General features: G+C 51.5%; 1 protein-coding gene, 1 long non-coding RNA gene and 1 other non-coding gene across 3 annotated transcripts; all 3 read left to right on the top strand.

Annotated features, from left to right (window-relative positions):
- Positions 1–8,298: 8,298 nt before the first annotated feature.
- Positions 8,299–8,371, top strand: TRNAE-UUC (transfer RNA glutamic acid (anticodon UUC)). Its single transcript has one exon. It is a non-coding gene; the product is annotated as a tRNA-Glu (tRNA).
- Positions 8,372–9,255: 884 nt separating this feature from the next.
- Positions 9,256–10,971, top strand: LOC130707728 (uncharacterized). The gene is made up of 2 exons (XR_009007749.1): positions 9,256–9,339; positions 10,074–10,971. It is a non-coding gene; the product is annotated as an uncharacterized LOC130707728 (long non-coding RNA).
- A 5,266-nt stretch (positions 10,972–16,237) lies between these two features.
- HSP90AA1 (heat shock protein 90 alpha family class A member 1) lies at positions 16,238–21,817 on the top strand. The gene is made up of 11 exons (XM_057543258.1): positions 16,238–16,394; positions 16,859–17,020; positions 17,113–17,479; positions 17,803–17,936; positions 18,233–18,553; positions 18,774–18,939; positions 19,114–19,304; positions 19,414–19,561; positions 19,786–20,054; positions 20,370–20,703; positions 21,011–21,817. Exons 2-11 carry the CDS (start codon positions 16,859–16,861, stop codon positions 21,118–21,120), a joined length of 2,202 nt encoding a protein of 733 aa, XP_057399241.1. The 5' UTR covers positions 16,238–16,394; the 3' UTR covers positions 21,121–21,817.
- Positions 21,818–22,732: the final 915 nt, after the last annotated feature.

Below are 22,732 nucleotides of genomic sequence, written 5' to 3'. Positions count from 1 at the left end.
TTTAAGATGAGATCATCTGGGATTATCCTAAATCCAATGACAAGTGTCCTTAAGGAGACACACAGAGGAGAGCCACTCAGACGCAGAGGAGAAGCCACTTGCAGTTGGAGGCAGAGATTGCAGTGATGCGGTCACAAGCCCAGGACACCTGGAGCCGCCAAAGGCTGGAAGAGGCAGGGGGGTCCTCCCCTAGAGCTTTTTTTTTTTTTTTTTTTAGTTTATTTTTATTTTTTGGCTGTGTTTGGTCTTTGTTGCTGCGCACGGGCTTTCTGTAGTTGGCGGCAAGCGGGGACTACTCTTCGTTGCAGTGCGCGGACTTCTCATTGCGGTGGCTTCTCTTGTTGCGGAGCACGGGCTCTAGGCGCGAGGGCTTCAGTAGTTGTGGCACGCAGGCTCTAGAGCTCAGGTTCAGTAGTTGTGGCACACGGGCTTTGTTGCTCCGTGGCATGTGGGATCTTCCCAGACCAGAGCTCGAACCCGTGTCCCCTGCATCGGCAGGAGGATTCTTTTTTTTTTTTTTCCACACACACACACTGTATTTTATTTTTACAAGAGATAAATAGACTGACACCAAGCATTGTACATGGATGACCACAACAAAAGCAACAATGATTGCAATTACCAAACGTGAAACACACTCATACTATGTCATAATATTGACATTCAGTCCAGTAATCCTGGCAGGAGGATTCTTAACCACTGCGCCACCAGGGAAGCCCCTCCCCTAGAGCTTCAGGAGGGAGTGAGGTCCTGCCAACACCTTGGTATCGGACTCCGGGCCTCCATACATTTCTGTTCATGCCACCCAGTTGTGATCATTTGTGACAGCAGCCACAAGCACCTCCCAAAGGTTAGGAATTCCTTATAGTTCTTGAAGCTGAACTCCTTCTCCGTGGAACTATGAGAGCTCCTGAACTACTGTCCCCACCCGCTCGTGCAGCACTGGAGCTGCCGGAGTCCTCATCCCCAGGCCCTCTTAAAGGGCTGAGCTCATCAGGGGAAATGGCCTATGCTTTGCCGAAATCACTGCATAAGGCAGCAGCTTTTCTGTCCCTGAAGCTATTTCTGCCTTCTCTCAGCATCACTCTACGTGGTATCGTCCCCTCATCAGTGGATCCATCCCTTCTTTGTTCTTCTTGCTCTAAGAATAACCTTAAAGACCTTTTTGTTTTCCTCAGGGTTTCTGGCAAACCGCAGCACTTCCTGACACTGTTTCTGGGGATTGTGTCATTTCCCAGGATCCATCTCTGGTGATGCTCTCCTTCATTTGTATTTTGTCCGTCCTCTCAAAAAATGAGCTCAGCAGGGAGCTGGGGCTGGTGCGCTGATCTCCACTACTGCTTCCCTCTCCTCGCCTTCATCATGATTATTCATGATTTATAATCAGGATGTCTTTTTAAAGAAGCTCCCTACTTGATAGTAGGTGACAGAATAAAAGGTTCTTGATTAAATGGTGGCTCTTTTCTGCTCCCTGAAGGTCAAAAGCTAATGAAATACTTTGATCGAAATGAATTTTGCTATTCTTTGCTATAAAAATAGCAAAAATCTTCCAGGAGGGGTTGAACATTTGTTTGGGTGGAGGCTTTTAGAGGTCAGGAATCATTGATCCGAGGGCTGCTTCTGAGCAGGGAACTGGAGAAGGCAGACTCGGCACGGCCTGCGCACGGATGTGATGTAATGACTCGCATGCCAGGCACCTAGTTCACGGAACTCTCCCTTCTCTGCTTGGACCCTTGTTACAGCTTTCTAATTGTCTCCGTGCGCCCAGGCTTGGGACCCTTGAATCCTAATCCCACCAAGCCGCCAAGAACACAAATCTCCAAATGGCCTGCTGTTTCCTGCAGGCTGGAGATCACTTCCCTCCGTTCAGCCCCGGGCCTTCCAGATCTGGGCCTGCCTCTTCCACGGGCCCTCCTCCCCACGTGGCTCCCTGCCTCCCAGCTGCTCTTGCCACACTGCTTCTCCCCTCACGCCTTTGCACACGTGGTCCCCTCCACCTGGCGTGCCCTTCCTCCGCCCTAATCCCTCTCTTCCTTGTGACTCAGCTCAGGTGTCATTAGCCATCGGGAAGCCTCCTCTGGCCCTCACTGTGCTCCCATCACACCCTGAGCCTAGTTTTATCATTACACTTACATCGGGGAGTACAATTACCTCTTCTCATGTCTGTCTCCCCAACAGTGAGTTCCCAAGACCAGGAAATGAGTCTTGTGGACCCTGGACTCTCCAGATCTAGATCAGTGTGTGTTGAATGAAGCTTGAATGAAATCTCTTGTCTCTTGGAAGGAACATCAGGCATTTAGCAATGCCTATTCTCTATTCATCTACCTTATAAATAAATTATTTTAAAATGTTTGAAATACTTTCTTATCCAGAAAGAAAACTAGAAAATTTTATAATAGAAAATCCATTTAGCTTTTTCATTATTTTTATACTTCTGCCAACTGCCAAAAATTATTTGAGGCAACTTATAATGAAAGGCAAAATATCAAGCCATTAAACCACAGCCCTCCACCACCACCCTCACCAGTAACAGACTTCTGCTTACATCTTATTGGCTGGGACTGGGTCACATGACCCCTCTGACTGCTTAGGGGCAGGGAAAGCAAGTACAGCTTTCCAGCCTTCATAGTGAGAGCTGTCAAGGGAGAAGTGGTTGGAAATAACTGATTAGACAACCAAGAGTGTCTGCCAGTGAATGTAAGTAGCATTTAACAGTCATTAATTTAGGTTCTTATGTGACCCAGGAGTCCTGCTCATGAGCAAATATGTTTCCATCTCTTCAATTTGGAAGACACTCTGGGCTCTACCTAAGAAAGGAAATGCACTCTTCTTCTGAGGTCTTCCTTCCTGAGAATGCTGGAAGATGCTTACATGATGTACCAGTCAAACTCTGTGGGTGCAACTAACAGGATCCTGACTCTCAGTGGCCTAAATGAAAAAGCCGAACCATGGGAGGTGCAGGGGGTGGGGAGCTTGATTCCACGCCTGGATCTTGAAATCTTCTCACCATCCTGGTGACTTTCACTCCCCATGATGCCAGACTTATGGCCTCAACATCCCAGACTCACATCCATCCGTATAACCTTGAATCTGAATGGAAAATAAGCTTCTTCCCAGCAATTCTAGTTAGAAAGGTCTGATTGGTCCGATTTTAATTGGATCCTGTCCTGAACCAATCAGTGTGTCCAGAGTCACAGGTTAGGATGGGATAGGAGCATGCCCCAAAGGAACAAAGGTACTGACACCAGAGGAAGGGGATGGAAAAAACACCCAGGGGACAGAAACAGCGTCCACCACGCTGGTGGGTGACCATCCTCCAGGCTGCTGTGCTGCTGGTCTCTAGTTCTAGCGCTGCTGCTGAGACACGATGACAAGTCAAAATCAACTCCCACTTCCTGAGCACTTACTATGTACCAGGCGTTTCCCATGGTTAATAATCTGCCTGCCAATGCAGGGGACAGGGGTTTGAGCCCTTGTCCCGGAAGATCCCACATGCCGCTGAGCAACTAAGTCTGTGTGCCACAACTACTGAGCCTGCATTCTAGAGCCGGCGAGCCACAACTACTGAGCCCATGTGCCAAGAGCCTGTGCTCCGCAACAAGAGAAGCCACTGCAATGAGAAGCCCGCGCACCACAACGAAGAGTAGCCCCCGCTCGCTGCAACTAGAGAAAGCCCGCGCGCAGCAACAAAGACCCAACGCAGCCAAAAATAAATAATTTTTTTAAAATTATACAAAATAATAACAGGAAGTAGGTATTATCATTCCCATTTGGCTGATGAGGAGAAACCATCACAAGGCAAGTATGTGACAGAGCCTGAATGTGAACCCAGGTTTTCGGTTCCAGGGCCTGTCAATACAGAGGACAGAAGTTTGTGATTTACAGAAGTCATGTCATTCATGCGTTTAGCTTACACACACACACACAGCCATGTAACCAGTGCAGGAATTGTGCCCACCGCTGTGTCCATATGCCCTGGTCACCATTGCCTGTGCCCTCACATGGTTCCAGTGAGCAAACAGCCTTGTTTTTAATACAACTTGGCCCCTAAAATCAAATTAACCACCCCATCTGGTGCTCAAGGAAGAACCATCACCAGTTCCAGGCTGGAGGAAAACCCACTGCACACATCTACAAACAGACACCCTCCCAGGGGGGTTTCCAGGGGGACTGCCCCCCGAGCCACCAACTGTGCAACCCAACCAGAGCTTCAGACGCTCCAGTTCAGCTCGCCTGCATCGTCAGAACAGTGCTGCTGGGTGGAGCCTGGAAAAATAAGCACCAAGTTCCGGTTTTGCTGCAGGCCCTCTAGCCTGTCCAGCACCAAAGGTAGACGTGCCGCCTTCCTTGGGAATGGGAGTTGGGGATGAGGTGAACGTCCTCGAGGTCACCCAGCTCCCTTTCCTCTGACTCTGTCCACCTTTCTGGTCCCCAAGTTGGCTTTCGAAGCAGGACGAGAACATGCCACATATGTCAATCCCCTTGACAGTGACAGGACAAGTCTAAGGAAGCCGGGCGTGTCCTACTGGGGCAGGTCCAAGTTCATCCTGTGCCCCCCTCAGGTCCTGGCAGGTAGCAGGTGCTCGGCACGTGTGTGTTCGAGGTATCTGTCCTCATTCGGGGGTTCCCTCTCGCAGAGCCTCTTTCACCGGCTTTGTTGCCCCCCGACCCGTGTCGGGGTGACTTGCTGGCCGATCCCCGGGTCCGCTTCCAGGTGTTAATGTTGCGGCGGCTGCTGTCGTGTTGGCTTGAACACTTCTCCTCCCGACACCTGGCAAAACCCTGGCTCCGCCCCCGCAGGGCTCTGCCTTTACCAGGAGCTGGCTGCTCGTCTCTGCCGTGTTTGGTTTGGAAGTCCGGAAGACGGTGTTCGTGCCGCCCGTGGGGTGCTGGTTCACTCGGACCCAAAAGAGGACGAAGTGCCCCCTGGGTGTCGGGCGTGTGTCTGGATCCGCCGCCCAGTCTGTCTGTCTCTGGGAGCACACCCCCGTCCCACTCTCTGGGTCACCAGGCTCCCGCGGGAGAGAGCCCCACCTCAAGGAAGCCAGCCACGTGTATTGTTTGTATTGTTCAGGGTAAGGGGACTAAGGTTTAAAATTCCTGCCCTAAACACTTCCAGGTAGCTCACCAGCCATCCACGCCACCCTTGGTGAGGGGTGAGGGCCACAGAATGGCAAACGTTGTCGCTATCGTCGCTGTTCATTCCCTTGTTTGCCCATTCTCCCTTCGCTGCACTAGCGTCACCTCAGGGCCTGCTAGGGTCCAAGCGGTGCCCAAGAGGGTGCCAGGTCCCTGCCTGAGTGCACCTGACACGCAGTACAGGGCTAGAGTGCACGCGAGAAAAGTACTGGGAAGGAGCAGAAAGGCATCCAATTCCCTGGGCTCCCAGAAGAGGTGGCTCTGGAGCACCTGCCCACGGAGGGAAAGTGCTGGGGCGTGGGGGGTGCGGGGAGGGGAGGTGGTTGGAGTGACGGATCCTGAGATGAGAGTGCTGCTGGCCGGAGGTGGGTGGCGGAATGAAGGCAGGGCCTGGCAGACTGTGCCGAGGAGTTTGGACTTGACCCCGAGGTCAAAATGAGCCATGGAGCAGGGATTCAAATCCGTGGCCAGTAAAGACATGAAAAGATATGATTACTAATCTAGGAAATGCAAATTAAGATCACAGTGAGAGGCCACTGCACACCCACCAGGTTGGAAAACAATCTTTACTATGTCACAGCAAGTGTTACTGATGATGCAGAGCAACGGGGACTCTGCTGGGAGTGTCGATTGATATTGTTTTGAAAACAATTTGGCTATATTGACTAAAACTGAAGAGTTCAATACCCAATGAAACATGGAAATGTTACTGGCATATCCACAGCAGCACTGCTTGGAATAGCAAAAATCTGGAAATAGCCCAAATGTTTACCAACAGAACAGATTCACAAACTGTAGTACAGTCGTGCGGTGGAATATTATACAATGGGAAAACCGAATAACTACAGTTATTCGAGTCAATATGAACAAACAGTGTTGAGCAAAAAAAAAACTGTCACAGAATACATGTGATAACCATTTATTTATGTTCAAACACATCCATCTTTTAAGGACACACACACACACACACGCACACATGGTAAAACAGCACTTCAACATGATTGGTGGGGAATTCCCTGGCGATCCAGTGGTTAGGACTTGGCGCTCTCACTGCCGAGGGTGTGTGTTCAATCCCCGGTCAGGGAACTAAGATCCCACAAGCTGCGTGGCACAGCCAAAAAAAAATTTAAAAATAAAGCTCATTGTTTAAAAATAAAGCTCATTTTAAAAAATTAAAAACATGATCGGTGATGTCGAATAACATTCAGCAGGGTGGCCCTACATGGCTGCTAATACTATACTCTCTCTAGCTAATATATATATATATACACGATAGATCAGCATCCTGAGAGAATTCACTGAGTTTAATGCCCCTCACTGCTGCCATCCTCCCTAAAAAAGGAAAAACGTTGGGAGGCTTGCCAACCCTTCTGGTTTTAAAGGGGGAATTTTTAAATAATAATTTTATTTATAGATTTTTTTTACAAAAAGAGATTAGACGAGATAGCATTAATGACAGGAACACCAAGGCCTCTGAGAACACAGGGGCAGGTTGCTAATCCACGGCGGGGTGGTGGGCACAGCGGTGATCACGACCGGCCGGCTTCCCGCCCCTAAGAACACCCTGGGGTTTCTAGAGCACGAAATTCTTCACCGGCCCCTTCATACACTTGTCAGCTTTAATTCCCTAGTTATTTTAATTTGGATAATGAGATTGAACGTTGACTGAAATGTCGTGTTGGGTGGATTTACTTATCCTGTATTTTTAAATGAAATGCCAAGTTGTTGGAAGGGTTTGGAATTTACAGGCAGCATGTTGTCGGCGTGCTGCTCAGAATACTGCATTGTGACGTAGCTTAGAAATTAAAAGGTTCTTATTATACATCCAGTAGCAACTTGAACTGTGAACTCAGCACAGTATTTGTCATAACATATTCATTGGGACACAGTTGTTCAGTAACACATTTACGCTTGTCTGCCCTAACTTCAGAGAAGGTAGAGGGTGTTTGCAAAGTGTGGAATTTTCCAGTAGCTCATTCACTGCTCGGTTCTATGTAGTAACACACTTGTGCCCCAGTTGATCTGCTTTGAGTGAAAGAATTTAGAACCATATGAGGACAGATGGAACCTGCTCTAACTGTCCCATCCCTGCCCCCCTTTTCCAGATGAGGAAACTGAGACTTAAAGAGACTTGCCCCAAAGTCAGCACAGGAGGAAAAAAAGAGGGACAGAGAGGCGGACACCACCTCTCACTGGGCAGGGAAGAGGTAACGATGAGGAGTGGGCGTTTTCCAGGCAGGACTAGGAGAGAGAGGCAGGAGCAACGGCACAGGTGCAGAGGTGCGAACCGGCAGGAGTCTGGGGCGGGGAGGGGAACCCTTCATTGCAGGGTTTTGAGGTGAGTGGAGAGCAGAGGGGAGAAGCAACAGGATCACCTCGTTGTGGAGGGCCTGGTAGGGACCCCCTCATGGGGAGTCAGTGCCAAAAACGACGATCCCATTCATGGCCAGACCAAGCTGCCCACCACCTGGGCCACATGGGCAGAGTCCTAACTGACAGCCAGGTGACCCCGGGCTCAGTGCAGCTGGAAAGGAACTGTCAGCTCTTAGGCCAGCCAGGGACATCACACCTGCTCGTTCCCCTACCCCGTCTCAGCTTCTGACCCACCTCACCTCACCCCGGGGCGTCTGAAGATCATCAGCCCCTCTGGGCACCTGTCAGGGCAGCTGGGTCTGCTCTTCCACCGGCTGAACAAGAGGCTGCCCTTGGGTGGGTGTCAGCCTAAAGGCCTCTGCCCTTGTGTTGGCCGAGACGGAGAAGGGAACGGGGAGGGCAGAGCTGCCCCCGCCGGCCCCGCTTTAGGGCCACCACCCAGGGATCCCAGGAGATGTCAGGGAGGCTGAGAGGCCCAGGGAGGGCTGGACACACCCCTAACTCCATCTTAAGACTCAGAAGATTCGATTTGAAGTTGGTATTTTTCTATCCTCCGGTCTTTCTTCATGTATGTGGGGTTTTAGTGGTGAAATACACATATATACAAATTATATATAATTTAATACAATATATATGCGTGTATATATATATGTATATAATTTTTTTTAGTTTAAAAAAGTTGCCTCCTCTTTTCTCACAGTTAGTTTCATTCCTACTCAGTGGAAGACTGGAAGCTTTGCCACGAACTCTCCAGGGTGAGACATTAATGATGGTGATCTAGGGAATTCCCTGGTTGTCCAGTGGTTAGGACTCGGCACTTTCACTGCCGAGGGCCCAGGTTCAATCCCTGGTCGGGGAACTAAGATCCCACAAGATGCGGATCTTTTTTCTTGGCATGGCCAAAAAAAAAAAAAGAAATGATGGTGATCTAGACTGCAACTCACATAATTCTCTCTTTCCTAACTCTCCAGTTCATGAGGAATAAAGAAAAATGAAATTCCTAAACATCAAATCCATCTCCAGTTGGAGGCCCCAAACACAACCAATCACCTGGCCGGTAGATGGCACCAAAGGCTAATCTGCCTATGGACGGAGGGTTCCTACCCGGTTCCTTCCAACACTCAGTTACCCCTTCTGCACAAAGATGGTAGATGGCCACCTGCTCTGTGCCCGGTTGTGAGCTGGGTTTGGGGGATAAAGAGATGAGAAAGACAGAGTCTAATTTCAGTTCGTCCCCGTGGGCTAGAGCTGTGGAAGAGGCACCCAGACAGAAGGAGGGCTGGAGGAGGTGATTGCCAAGCTGCGCTGAGCTCCTACAAGTGTTGCCTGGAAGAGAGAAGGGTGTCCCGGAGGAGGAACTGCCCTGAGGTTCCAGGTGCGTCTGGGAAACAGCTGACAGTGGACAGCAGGGTCGGGGACAGTAGATCAGCGCCAGACCTTAAAGTCTGTGATAACCTCTGTCCAGCGAATGAACGAAAGGGTGACAGGCCCTGCCATCACCATCACCCACACCAGGGTGTGTTGGATCCCCAGCTCTGGGGTCATTCTGCTGCCCGGGAGGCTGGGAGGGGCCAGAGAAGGGAGGAGGGAGGCTGGAACAAAGCCAGAAACCACCACCACGCTTTCACGTTCTGTCCTGCCTCCCTCTGTATCTGACTCTCTTCCATATTCTTCTTAAATTCCAGCTCACCTGATCAGGGTTGGCGGTGGCGGTGCCCCAGCCTTCGACAGTCGGCGGGGTCTGGGTGACGGGTGCGTGTCTGCAGCCAGCGTTCCGGGTCTCAGAGCTAAGAGCACCGAGATCAGGATGTGGGCTGACGTGACAGAGTGAGTGGCTGGAGGAGGGGCCCAGGAGTAGGATGAGCTGGGCAGCTGGGCCTGGGGTTTGAACACCTAGACAGGACTCTGGCTTAGTGTCTAGGGAGCCCAGGGACATTTCTGCACCAGGAGGTGGGCGGGTGAAACAGGAATGCAGACCAGATAAACCCAGGGAGAGGCAGCTGAAGGTGGACAGGTGACGAGGAGGTGGGGAAGAGCTCCCGCAGACTTGGCAGCTGTCAGAATGTGGGGCTGAGGGATGAGCCAACGATGACTCAGAAGGTTGGAAGGTGAATTCAAGGGAAGGTGGCAGTGCTTCCGGGAAGCAGTCTGCGTTCCTGCCCAGGACCGCTGGTTCCTTTAGGACCGGAGGACAGGCCTGAACTCGTACGCGTGCCTATGGTCCATCTCCCCGCCCCCCACTAGAATGTAAGCTCCTGAAGGTGCGGCCTGGGATTCTCCAGCTCCGTGTGCCTTGCCCGGGGGCGCAGCACACACCTGTCCTCTGCCTGACCCGGGGCGGGGCAGGCTCGGGAGGGAGACCATGAGGGCTGGGCGTGGGGCAGGGAGGGAGAGGCCCCCACCCCTCTCCCTCGGCCACAGCCCTCTCCCTCGGCCACACCCCTCTCCCTCGGCCACACCCCACACCGCAGGCATGAGCACGCGCACACACACCCACACCCACCCACCCCCCCCCGCAGGTGCAGCCCCTGACCCCAGACCCCTCTCTCACCCCTTCCCAGCTCCACGGCTGCACTAAAACTGTGGTCTTCAGGAAGTCCTGCTCCTGTCCACACACATCCACTTCGGTTCCTGCCTGGCCGGCCCTTCCACCGTGTTCTTGCTCACATCCCCAGCGTCCCGTTTACTGGACGCCCATCCTCTTGGATGCCTCATAAATGTTTGCGCCCAATATGGTGACACTGAGCCGGTCACCTGCTGCCCCATGCTGCCTGCAGACCCCCCCCCCCACAGGACGCCGCGGGGCTCCTTCACGTCACCCAGGCTGTCACCTCGCGCTCCTGGTCTCTCCCACGCCTGCCCCTTCTCCACCCACCAGGTCTTCAGGTGCAGGCCCTCCTTGGGGCTCACTGGTCCAGACCTTCACCTGCACCGTGGTCGGAGTGGACACAGGTCTGACCGGGCCCCTGGGAAGGCCTCTGATACCTGCCATGGTCCTCGGGCCACATTTCGAGTCCCCTGGCTCAGTGCACTGCACGATATGCCATTCCCTGCCTCACGCTGCTGTGTCCCCCTCCCCCCATCACACGGAAGGGCTCTTCCCACCTCCACTTGCTCTTCCGCCTTGCCCTCTCCCTCTTCCCCACTGACTCCTAGTAATCCTTCTAGATTTCGCTTTTGCAAGCACTGTTCCTTCTCCTTCTCCTGGGTGCCCCCCTAGCCCAGGGGCTAACGCCCGCCCTCCTCAGCTTTCAGGGAAGCCTCCGGCGGGGCCCGCGCCCTGCCAGCCCGTGGCAGCTTATAAATCCACGGGTCAACGCGGTGCTGGATGCACGCGTGCCTCCACCACGAGGGCAGCGACCCGACTCCCGCCCCGTGTGTCCCAGGGCCTGCACATGGGCTGTCAGTAAACAGGCATTAAATGAATGGTGCTCATTAAACAAGACACCATTTCCTCTATCGAAATTGGCAGTTTTTTCCGGCCACACTCAGTGCTGACAACGGTGGGACAGCAGGGGGAGGGAGTGTTCGCTGTCCCCTCTTCTGGTGACAGCATGTGGCGAGCTGATCAGGAAGCAACCTGCCCCCTCCCAGACTTCCAGGAGAGGCTGCCCAACGTGGGCTTTGAAGGATGGGTTAAAATTTGCCAGAAGAAATAAAATTTTGGTACCAAAGTATCCCCAATTTTATAGTCAACAGGAAAACCGGTTTGCTCTGTGGAAATCTACCTTAGAGCTGACTCTAAAACACATATGGCCAGAAACAGAGGGCTGGCCCCCTTCCCTTGCTCACAGCATTCATCACTGCCTTTGGGGCTCTACTCTCAGCCCTCCCTTCCCTCTCAAGCTTGAGCCCGAACCCAGCAGATGGTCACAAGCGCAGGACAGCATCCTGGTGCTTCTGTGGCTGCCAGTACGGTCACCCTGTCTCCCTGCTCTCCGTCAAGGGAACAACAGTGCCCCCATCCTCTGAGCACTCACTGCCTGCCAGACGCTAAGGTTTCCTGGGGATTAGCTCGGGGCATCCTCCCACATCCCTGTTGTAGAGATGAGACAACCTAAGCACAGAGAGGTTGCGTAGCTTGCTCAAAGACACACAGCCAACTGCAGACTGTGCTATAACAGACATCCTGCTCCAAGTCAACTGTACCTCCTTCCAAAGTATGGATTTTCCAATATAGTTATAATTTGATTGTAAACACTTCTCCAAGGTCATTGCTACACATCAATTTTTAAAAAAACAGCTTTATGAGATATAATTGACATGGAATAAAATGCACATGTTTAAAGTACAATTTAATATGCTTTGAGCTAGGCAAACACCTGTGAGATCACTCCTGCAATCGAGATAGGGATCAGATTCATCACCTAAAGTTTCCTCATACCAAGGGACTTACCCGGTTGCTAAGACTCCACGCTCCGGATGCAGTGCACCTGGGTTCGATCCCTGGTCGGGGAACTAGATCCCACATGCCGCAACTAAAAGTTTCCTCGTGCCAAATCCCTCCCTCCTGCTCCTGTCGGCCCCACTCGCCCAGGCAACCACTGATCCGCTGTCACTACAGTTTGCGTTTCCTAAAATTTTATGTAAACGACTGGCATGTTTCCCTCAGCATAATTATTTTGCGTAGAGAACATTTACCAAGATAGACCATAATCTGGGCCATAAACCAATAAATTAAAAGGATTCAAATCATGCAAACTATGTTCTCTGACCACAGTGGAATTAAATATTAGAAATCAATAACAAGGGCTTCCCTGGTGGCACAGTGGTTAAGAATCCGCCTGCCAATGCAGGGGACACGGGTTCGAGCCCTGGTCTGGGAAGATCCCACATGCCGTGGAGCAACTAAACCCGTGCACCACGGCTACTGAGCCTGCGCTCTAGAGCCCACGAGCCACAACTACTGAGCCCGCGTGCCTAGAGCCCGTGTGCCTAGAGCCCGTGCTCCACAACAAGGGAAGCCACCGCAATGAGCAGCCCTCGCAGCACAACGAAAAGTAGCCCCCGCTTGCCGCAATTAGAGAACGCCCGTGTGCAGAAACAAAGACCCAACACAGCCAAAAAAAAAAAAAAAAAATCAATAACAAAAAAGATATCTGGAAAACCTCCAAATATTTGGAAACTAACACATTTATAAATTACCCATGGGTCAAAGAAGAAATCAAAAGGAAAATCAGAAAATTTTACTTTAATAAACATGCATACAGCAGTTACTGTGTGCCAGGCCCTGTCTTCGGCCATTTCCAAAAACAGAATGTGCTAATTTAGGCCTCATAACAACCCTATGAGGAAGACACTTTCATACCCATTTTTTGGACGCTGAACCTAAGGCACAGAGGGAGTAGGTGACTTGCCTGTGTCACGCAGATAGGCAGTGGCAGAGCTGGGATTTGAATCTGGGACACCTGCATCCAGGGTCCGTGCCTTGTGTCCCACTTTATCAATGGAGAGACACTGAAAGGTTTCAAATGGTAGAGAAAAATGGTCAGATTCCTGACAGCAAGATCACTTTGGGATGAGTTCAACAAATATTTAGGAGCTACATCTGCAGGACTTGGAGATGCATTAGAAGAGCGTTGAGGAAGCAGGAGATGGCTGGGTGCAAAAGGAAGAAGTGAGAGTGGAGGGCAGGGTCGGAGGGCTCAGCAGTGCCCACGCCTGGAGGGAAGGGGCCCCACATCCTGAGGACCTATTTACATCAGGGGATGGGCGGGGCCTGGTAGAAAGGTGAGATGGCGGTGCGCAGGGGTCCCTAAGGAAATTCTTGCGGAAGGTCCACTAGAACACTGAGAGGCAACGGTGTTTCGGGTGTAAGGAAGGGTGTATGCACGGCCCTGTGGGGGCAGCTTGTGGAGTGAGGTTTAAAAGGAGAGCGATGGGGAGCACAGTGGGAACTGAGCACCGGTGGGCCGGCAGGGGCACCCTGCAAGGCCCGGCAGGCCTGGGTGAGGAGCTTTCTCTCTGGAGTGACGGGGTGTCAGCCAGTGTCTGGGGAGTGTGTGCAGGAGGGGACTGACGGGACCGGATCTGGGCTCTCACAGCTCGCCCCAGCTACAGAGTGTGGAGACACACCAGAGCGGAGGCAGGAAGCAGTCTGGTGGCTACAGAGGGCTTCCAGGTGAGCGGCTTCCAGGCACTGGGGGAGGGGTGGGGGACGAGGATGGAGAAAAGTGGATGGACTCAAGAGCTATCTAGGAGATAGAAGTGGCAGGGACCACGCCAGGTCCCCTGCGGGGATGCCTGGGGTTCTAGAAGGTGGTGGGATAGTCATCTGGCTAGTGAGCCCTGGAAGAAAGCCAGGTAGGTGGGGGAAGTGAGGTCAGCACCCAGGTCTGGAGCTGGAAGAGGGCCAGCAAAAGGCCAGGGGCAGGGGACGAGTCTGAAGAGGGGACAGAGGAGCAGCGGGGGAGAGGGAAACCCCAGCGTGCTGCTGGTGTAACCAAGCAGAGGGGTCGGGAGGGCACCGGCGGTTGGTGTGGAACTGGTCCCAGGCGTCAGGAGGGACAAGACAAAAACGATCCGTGTACTCAGAGACTGAGGTCGGCAGGCAGGCAGGCAAGGGAGAGCCGGAGCGCAAGAGGATTTGGAGGAAGGGTGTTAAGGCCGGAGCTTGCTGGGAAACCCTGGCTCCCCAAGCGGCCTCTGGAGGAGGGGAGAAAGCTCCAGAAACCGAGAATTTCACAGCTGGGGCTTTGAACGGCTCATCTACAAGAACGCTTACACCTCCCGGGCAGTGGCCCGAGTGGAGTGGAAAGAAGCGGGCCGGGCCTCCGAGTCAGGACGGCGGCTGCCGGGCTTCAGGAGAGGAGCCCTTGCGCGGCTGCCAGTGGCAGTGGCGACAACGAAACTTCAGCGTTACCACCCCATCTCCCCTCCCCCTCTCCCTCCTCTCTTCCTCCCCCCCGCCCGCCCCTAGCCCAGGCCGCAGGGAAAACCCGGGCTGCCGGGAGCTTCCACACACAGCTGGGGCCAGAAACACGTTTTACAGCGCACCCCAGCGAATGCTAACAACCCCCATCTACCCTCACCACGTGGCTGGTAGTTTCCAGTCTATTTTGCCTGTTTTAACGCTAGTCAGGACGCCCTGCGTCTATTTCAGTGCCTCCTGAAGGGTCTCCGGCCCCAGTGGAGAACCCTGTAGCTGGAAAAGCTGGGTTTCTTTGGAGACTAGGAAGTGGAGGGAGTTGTCAGTCAAGTTTGCTTACAACCTAAGGAGCTTCCAGATTGTTCCGGGGGGGGGGCAATGGTGGGAGGAGCTAGAGACAAAGGAGTCGGGAGGAGGGGGATGGTTTACCGGGAGAGGCCTGGGCGGGGCAGGGGTGCGCCGCCGGCGAGCCTCGGTTTCCTCAACGGTGAACAACCCCCCGCCCCCGCTTATTGACCTGGGTGAAGCCCAAAGACGCCACCCCGCCTCCAAAATTCTTCCAGCTGTGATCTGACACTATTCTAAACACGTTTGGAATTCCCATGTAGAAATTGGCTTTTAAAGCAAGTTAATCACCCAAACCATGAATTACATACTTCGTATGGAAACCTCAAACTACACAAAAGAATAAGTAAAAGAGATGAGCTCCTCTGTCCCCTCTTCATGATGCCTGTAGCTGGGTCAGCTTGCATGCTCACCACGTCCCGGAATTCTAGACTAGGGCCCGCAACGCGTTGAAGGATACGGTTTTAAAACAAACCCAAAGTAGGTACAAATCCCCAAGGGACTGAGCAAGAGCTGGGAGAATTCCATGTTTTGTGTCCGTTTCAACATTTCCTCCTGGGCACAGCAGGGCCTAAGGACAGGACCAGTCCCCAAATCCGAGCGGTGGCCTGCCTTGAGGTGGGGTCTATAGCGATGAGTGGGGAAGCCCTCGTTCCCCATCCCACCTCAGCTTCAGAAACAGCCGCACGGGAGCCCCACGAGGCCCAGGGGGCCCCTTTGCCCCCCATGCACATACGGGGGTCACCCGTCGCTCACACACCTCTGCACCCCACACCCAGGCCGGAGCCCCGGGCCTCTGCATAACGAGGCTCTGGCAAGCACCTGTTGCCAGAATTCCTGTACCCTGAACCCATAATCGCTGCCCCCGGCAAAAAAGTGCGCCCCGTACCTCCCGACCCGGCCCTGGACGCCCAATCGCTGCCCCGGGCCCCCAAACCCCTAACCGTGGCTTTGAGCCTCTGATCAGTACGCCGGGCGTATACATGTGACACGGGACCGGACCCCTCACCCCTGCTTCGATTTCCTACATGCGGCCTCAAGGCCCCAAACCTGGCCCCGGGCCCCCAGTCTCGGGCCCTGACGGTGGAGGACCCGAAGCTTCCACAAGCTGGGGACACGTTTTAACCACCGAGAGTTTACTTTTCTGCACTTCACACAGCCGCGAGCACGCGCACTCAATCCCCGGTCGCACTCCCCGCGGCCTGGACAGGGGTGGCGGTTCACCAGGGCGGCCGTTGGGCCAACGCGCGCCGAGCAGGGGTCGGGGGGCCGCGTCCGACGGCGCGCAGAACGCAGCGGGCGCGGGGGCGGGGCTGGGGGGGGGATGACGGCCCCGGAAGGCGCGAGACCTTCCCGGGAGTTTCGGGCCGCGCAGGCGCGCAGGCGCCCTGCGGTCCGCGCGGGTGCGCGCGGCGCGGCCGTGGGGGGCGGGGCGCGGGGTCGCGCGGGCCCGGGGTAGGGGCGGGCGGCGTCCAGGGCGCAGGCGCAGGCGCGCGGCCGCGGCGGCGGTTGGGGAGGGTTCTTCCGGAAGGTTCGGGAGGCTTCTGGAAAAGGCGCCGCGCGCTGGGCGGGCACGCCTCTATATAAGGGAGGCGCGGGGACGGCGCGCCAGTTGCTTCTGCGTCCTGGTGCTGTGTCGCTGCGGAACGTTTGTGGTCCTTTAGCCGAGGTGAGGGGGCGGCGGGGCTCCGCCGGGATCCGGGGCCGGGCGGGGGAAGGCGGCGGGTGCACCCCCCTCCCCTCGGGGCCTGTCGGCCGGCGGCGCCGGGGCGGCCGTGGCGTCTCGCAGGCCTCGGGCCTGCAGCGGCCTTTCCTCCCCTCCCCCCCGCGGGAGCGGACGGGCCTGGGGGCTCCGGGGCCGCGGGGGCGGGGGCCGCGGGGGCCTGGGTTCTGCGCCTTGGGAGGAGTCCCCGGGCCCGGTTCCCGGCCGGGGTGGGGGGGTGGGGGGCTTCATGGCGGAGGCGCGCGGGAGCGGCGCCCGTGCGGCCGGCGTGGGCTGCGGCGGCTCTGGGGCCCCGGAATGAGGTCATCCCTTTGTCAGCCGGCGCCTCGTGCGCGCACCGGCCTCTGAAGCGGGCGCGGGACGTGGCGGGACCCCGTCCGGCGGTCTCACTGGCTCCGTGTTCTCTCCAGATGCCCGAGGAAACCCAGACCCAAGACCAGCCGATGGAGGAGGAGGAGGTGGAGACGTTCGCCTTCCAGGCGGAAATTGCCCAGTTGATGTCGCTGATCATCAACACGTTCTACTCGAATAAAGAGATCTTTTTGAGGGAGCTTATTTCAAATTCGTCCGATGTAAGTCCTTCAATGCAGAATTTGGATTTAGTTTCGGTATAAAATTCACCATTTAGGAGCCTTGTGCGTAATCTTTTGTGTTTTTATAATAGGCTCTGGACAAGATAAGGTATGAGAGCTTGACAGATCCCAGTAAACTAGATTCTGGGAAAGAGCTGCATATTAACCTCATTCCGAACAAGCATGATCGAACGCTCACTATTGTGGACACTGGGATTGGAATGACCAAGGCCGATTTGATCAACAATCTTGGTACCATCGCCAAGTCTGGGACCAAGGCGTTCATGGAGGCTTTACAGGCTGGTGCAGATATTTCTATGATTGGCCAGTTTGGTGTCGGGTTTTATTCGGCCTATTTGGTGGCCGAGAAGGTGACCGTTATCACCAAGCACAACGACGATGAGCAGTACGCCTGGGAGTCTTCTGCAGGAGGATCCTTCACAGTCAGGACTGACACGGGTAGGCAGCTGATGGAACACCTTGCGGCGTCAGTCGTTTGTGGAGGGTGGGGTGCTGTAGGCAGTGGACCCCTGAAGGTGCTGTGAAGTTTGTGTTTAAAAATAAACAAACTTGTGTTTCCCTGAAGTGTGATAGCCTGCCCTTGTGGTGGTTTATCTTGGCCGTTAACTGCTCTGGGAGTCTTTTCATTTGCAGTAAGGGTAAACTCCTGCTTCATAGGCTGTTAAAATAACTACTAGGAGAGCTAAATTGATAGTATATTTGTTAACCTTGATTAGGCCATTGAGATTGAAATTGAGCTCGTTTCTCCATTTCCTTTTCAGGGGAGCCTATGGGTCGTGGAACAAAAGTTATTCTGCATCTTAAAGAAGACCAAACTGAGTACTTAGAGGAACGGAGAATAAAAGAGATTGTGAAGAAGCACTCTCAGTTTATTGGCTATCCCATCACTCTTTTTGTGAGTTTCTGTATATTTTTCATGTAGGTAACCAAAGCGACTGAATTGAAATCTTTAGTTCTTAGAGTCCTTGATAAAAGAAGAGTTCTGAATTTACAGTATTTACTGGGCTGGTGGGTGGAGCTCTGTCTTACTCTGTCCAGGCATCCAGGGCTATTGAGATACATCAGAAACTGATGAGTAGCTTTCTGGCTACTTAATGTTTTCAGTTGGTTTTGGGTGTAAGTGCCTCAGTGCTGTTTAGCTTATATTTTATTTCTGGGATGGAGAGGTGACGTGATTTACGTCTTTTGAAGGTGGAGAAGGAACGTGATAAAGAAGTCAGTGACGATGAGGCAGAAGAAAAGGAAGACAAAGAAGAAGAAAAGGAAAAAGAAGAAAAGGAGTCTGAGGACAAACCTGAGATAGAAGACGTTGGCTCTGATGAAGAGGAAGAAGAAAAGAAGGATGGTGACAAGAAGAAAAAGAAAAAGATCAAGGAGAAATACATTGATCAAGAAGAACTGAACAAAACAAAGCCTATTTGGACCAGAAATCCTGATGACATTAGCAACGAAGAGTATGGAGAGTTCTACAAGAGCTTGACCAATGACTGGGAAGATCACTTGGCAGTGAAGGTGAGTGCTGAGAGCTTCAAAGCTAGTTTCTCTCCAGGTGGTCTGCCTCAAACCGTTAAATTTGAGGGTGGTTTCTGGCAGCTTTCTCTTGCCCACTGCCCCATCCTTCTCCCAAAGTCTTCAACTTATGTAACTGCAAGTGTTTGGCTGTGGGGTTTAAGAGGTACCTGTTGGTGAAAGTTGATTGCACTATCTTGATCTTGGCTGTGTTTTATTACAGCATTTTTCAGTTGAAGGACAGTTGGAATTCAGAGCTCTTCTTTTTGTCCCAAGACGTGCTCCCTTTGACCTGTTCGAAAACAGAAAGAAAAAGAACAACATTAAGTTGTACGTTCGCAGAGTTTTCATCATGGATAACTGTGAGGAGCTCATCCCTGAGTATCTGAGTAAGTAGAGTTGGGTGTAAAGAATGGTCACTGTCACTGGTCAAAGAAATTCATCCTATCAATTCCCGAGCTTTAAAGGGGAAAAAATCGTTCATCTGTGGTATTTCGGGTTTACGTTTCTGTCGCTTTTTGTCTTTGGAGTGACCGTGAGTGCATTTGGTCTGTTTTTTTCAGATTTCATTAGAGGTGTGGTGGACTCTGAGGATCTCCCTCTCAACATTTCCCGTGAGATGTTGCAACAAAGCAAAATTTTGAAAGTTATTAGGAAGAATTTGGTCAAAAAATGCTTAGAACTCTTCACTGAACTGGCAGAAGACAAAGAGAACTACAAGAAGTTTTATGAGCAGTTCTCTAAAAACATCAAGGTTAGTTATAAACACATGGGACCAATAGGACTAGGAATCAAACAGGCTTCTCATTTTAAATGATTTTTTAATGCAGAGAAAGTCGTCCTAAAGCTAACCTGTTTTTCAGCTTGGGATACATGAAGATTCTCAAAATCGAAAGAAACTTTCGGAGCTGTTGCGGTACTACACTTCTGCTTCTGGTGATGAGATGGTCTCTCTCAAGGACTATTGCACAAGGATGAAGGAAAACCAGAAACACATCTATTACATCACAGGTAATGGGCGGTAAATGTTAGTCGTATCTTTGTGCTTGTCATTCCATAGGAACAGTTGGGTGTGCTTTCTACCCATGTGGTGTTACATATAAATTAGTAGGGGTTGATCTAGGCAACATAGTGTGAGCTAGCTTTTGTTTGTGGTTAGATCAAACTACATAGGAAAAAACAAAAGGAAATGAAACTGCTTCCTGTTAAGGATCTAAAACTTTTTCATGTATCAGGTGAGACTAAGGACCAGGTAGCTAACTCTGCCTTTGTGGAACGTCTGCGGAAGCATGGCTTGGAAGTGATCTACATGATCGAGCCTATTGATGAGTATTGTGTGCAACAGCTGAAGGAGTTTGAGGGGAAGACCTTAGTGTCAGTCACCAAAGAGGGCCTGGAACTTCCAGAGGACGAAGAAGAGAAAAAGAAACAGGAAGAAAAAAAGACAAAGTTTGAAAACCTCTGCAAGATCATGAAGGACATCTTGGAGAAGAAAGTTGAAAAGGTGTGTGAATACAGTCTTCTCACCTACATTTAAAAGGAGTGTCAGGTGTTTTTCAAACTGAAGTTTTCTTAACTTACTAATAGAAAACTTTAGCATTTCCATTTAGTGATGGATATAGATCTCAAGATCCTTAAAGACTTCAAGCGTAAGAGAACTCACAGGAAGAAAGCGTTAGGTATCTGAGCTTGCAAATAGTATTTCTGATTCGTCAGTGCTGAAGTTCCTTAAATGTTCATGATAAAGCTGACGACAAGTACTTACAAGTTAGAATATGAAATCTTCTTGGGCCTAGTTATCGCTGTGTTTTGATTACAGGTGGTCGTGTCTAACCGATTGGTGACGTCCCCGTGCTGCATTGTCACAAGCACATACGGCTGGACCGCAAACATGGAAAGGATCATGAAGGCGCAGGCGCTGAGGGACAACTCCACAATGGGCTACATGGCCGCCAAGAAGCACCTGGAGATAAACCCTGACCATTCCATCATTGAGACCTTGAGGCAGAAGGCAGAGGCTGACAAGAATGACAAGTCTGTGAAGGACCTGGTCATCCTGCTGTACGAGACGGCTCTCCTGTCTTCTGGCTTCAGTCTGGAGGATCCCCAGACACATGCCAACAGGATCTATAGGATGATCAAACTTGGTCTTGGTAAGCCTTGTGCAAATACCACCTGTCAGTACTATTGGGGGAAAAGCTTAAACACATGACTGTTGAAAAGGGTAACGTAACTTTCAGCAATTTGAACAAAGTTGGGCTGTCCCATTCAGTTTGGGAAACCCTAAGTCACATGAGTTCAAGGGGTGTGAAATAGGCCTTTTGATTGTACAGGATAAAAAATGAAACAGGGTCATATACCCTGTAATTGCTCAGCCTTGGGGAGTGGGTATGAACTGGCAGTGTTGGGATAGTTAGGTGGCTTTAGGAAATCTCATCCACGGTGTTCATTTCCAAAAAGGTATTGACGAAGATGACCCCACTGCTGACGACAGCAGTGCCGCTGTAACCGAGGAGATGCCGCCCCTCGAAGGAGACGACGACACGTCCCGCATGGAAGAAGTAGACTGAGCTCTGCCTGAGGATTACGTGGCCGCGTGTTCAACACTCTTGTCCTTCATTTCTTCTGATAATATGTTTTCAAGTATTTCTTTATTTTTGTTAACATTTAAAAACCTGTATGGCATGACAACTACTTAAGGGGAAGATAAGATTTCTTTCTACTAAGTGTGATACTGTGATACTTTAGGCACTAAAAGCAGAGCTAGTTTTTTTCTAGTTTGTTTTATGTTGGCTCATTTTAACAGACGGAAGTAGCGTTTGTTGTAAGGTGTACGTAACCTACGGTAACTTCATGGTCTGAAGTTTTCAGCTATCAAGCGGATTCTTTAGTAGACCAAATCTTCTGTCACTGAAGTGTTTTTGAAGTATATACCTTGATGTTTAAAAGAAAATATTTCTTAAAGCAACTTTCATCTTCTGGGATTTACTTTTCAAACCTTCCGCCACCTGTACTGACTGCATGTGCCAGGCCCCTAGCAATTAGTATATGTTCAACTGAACCAACTTGACGGGCGTCACTGTCCGTACAGAGGGCTTGTTTTCCAAAGAAAAGTGTTGTTGAGAGTAGCAAAATTACAAGCCTATCTAGGCATGTTGTAAAGCTGTTTGAGAAGTGACTCGGAGCAAGTTTTGTGAATGGAGACGTAGTGCTCAAGTCACATTCTGCTTTAAAAGTTGTAACAAATACAGATAAATTAAAAAGAAACTTATTTGAAAATGTCTTATTTGGGGGGGGTAACGGGATGGTCCCAGAATGTAAAGTGTTAGGTGTGTACACCTTGCCTACGAGGAGTCAAGGAAGTAGATGATTGGTGTTGACTGCCAGAGTCTTACTGCTGTGATCTGCCCAGCATGCCCTCAGGTGGCAGGTGGGGGATGAGCATATGTTCTTGTGATGTGTCTTTTGGGGATTTTTGGTTTTGGCTTTTTTTGGCTGTGCAGCATGCAGGATCTTAGGTGGTATCTTAGTTCCCTGACCAGGGATTGAACCCATGCCCCCTGCAGTGGAAGCATGGAGTCTTAACTACTGGACGACCAGGGAATTCCCAGAGCACATATCCTTAAAAGACACAGATGAGAACAGGTGAATCTGACACTGTGTGTTAAATTTCCTAATAACAGCCATTCTCCCGTAGGATTTTCATGTCCAAGCTGTGCTTTGATGGTGTTTGTGAAACGTATCTGATGCTCTAAATACCGTCTCTGAACTACCGTGGCCTTATGAATGTCGGAAAGTTCTTCACCACACCTACGTAATGAGTGCTACCAGACACCACCTCTGCTTCTGGGTCTCTGGTTCTTTACTGAGCGTCAGGCGAGGTGGGTGTAGAGAAGGTTGCTGGTAGCTGTGAGCAGCAAGTTGGAGAGGCGGTTAAGCTTTGGGAAAGTTGGTGGTAGCAGGTCTATACAGGATTTGGATGCTAAGCCTAAGTCCACATAAAGAGTGACAGTGATTATTAGTAGGGGGCAGGGAGAGGACTTGAGTCTTTATACTGTGGAAGGTCTGTCACCTAGTGGTTAGCAAGTGCCTGGTAAAGTAATCGCCTTTAATCCTTATAATCTTCAGCAGAAGTTGTTACCTCCCATTTGTCTAAGGAGAGAATTGAGGTGTCCACACTGT

Source organism: Balaenoptera acutorostrata, chromosome 3, assembly GCF_949987535.1.
Source record: "Balaenoptera acutorostrata chromosome 3, mBalAcu1.1, whole genome shotgun sequence".
Classification (NCBI taxonomy): domain Eukaryota; kingdom Metazoa; phylum Chordata; class Mammalia; order Artiodactyla; family Balaenopteridae; genus Balaenoptera; species Balaenoptera acutorostrata.
This window is presented reverse-complemented; position numbering and strand designations above follow the sequence as displayed.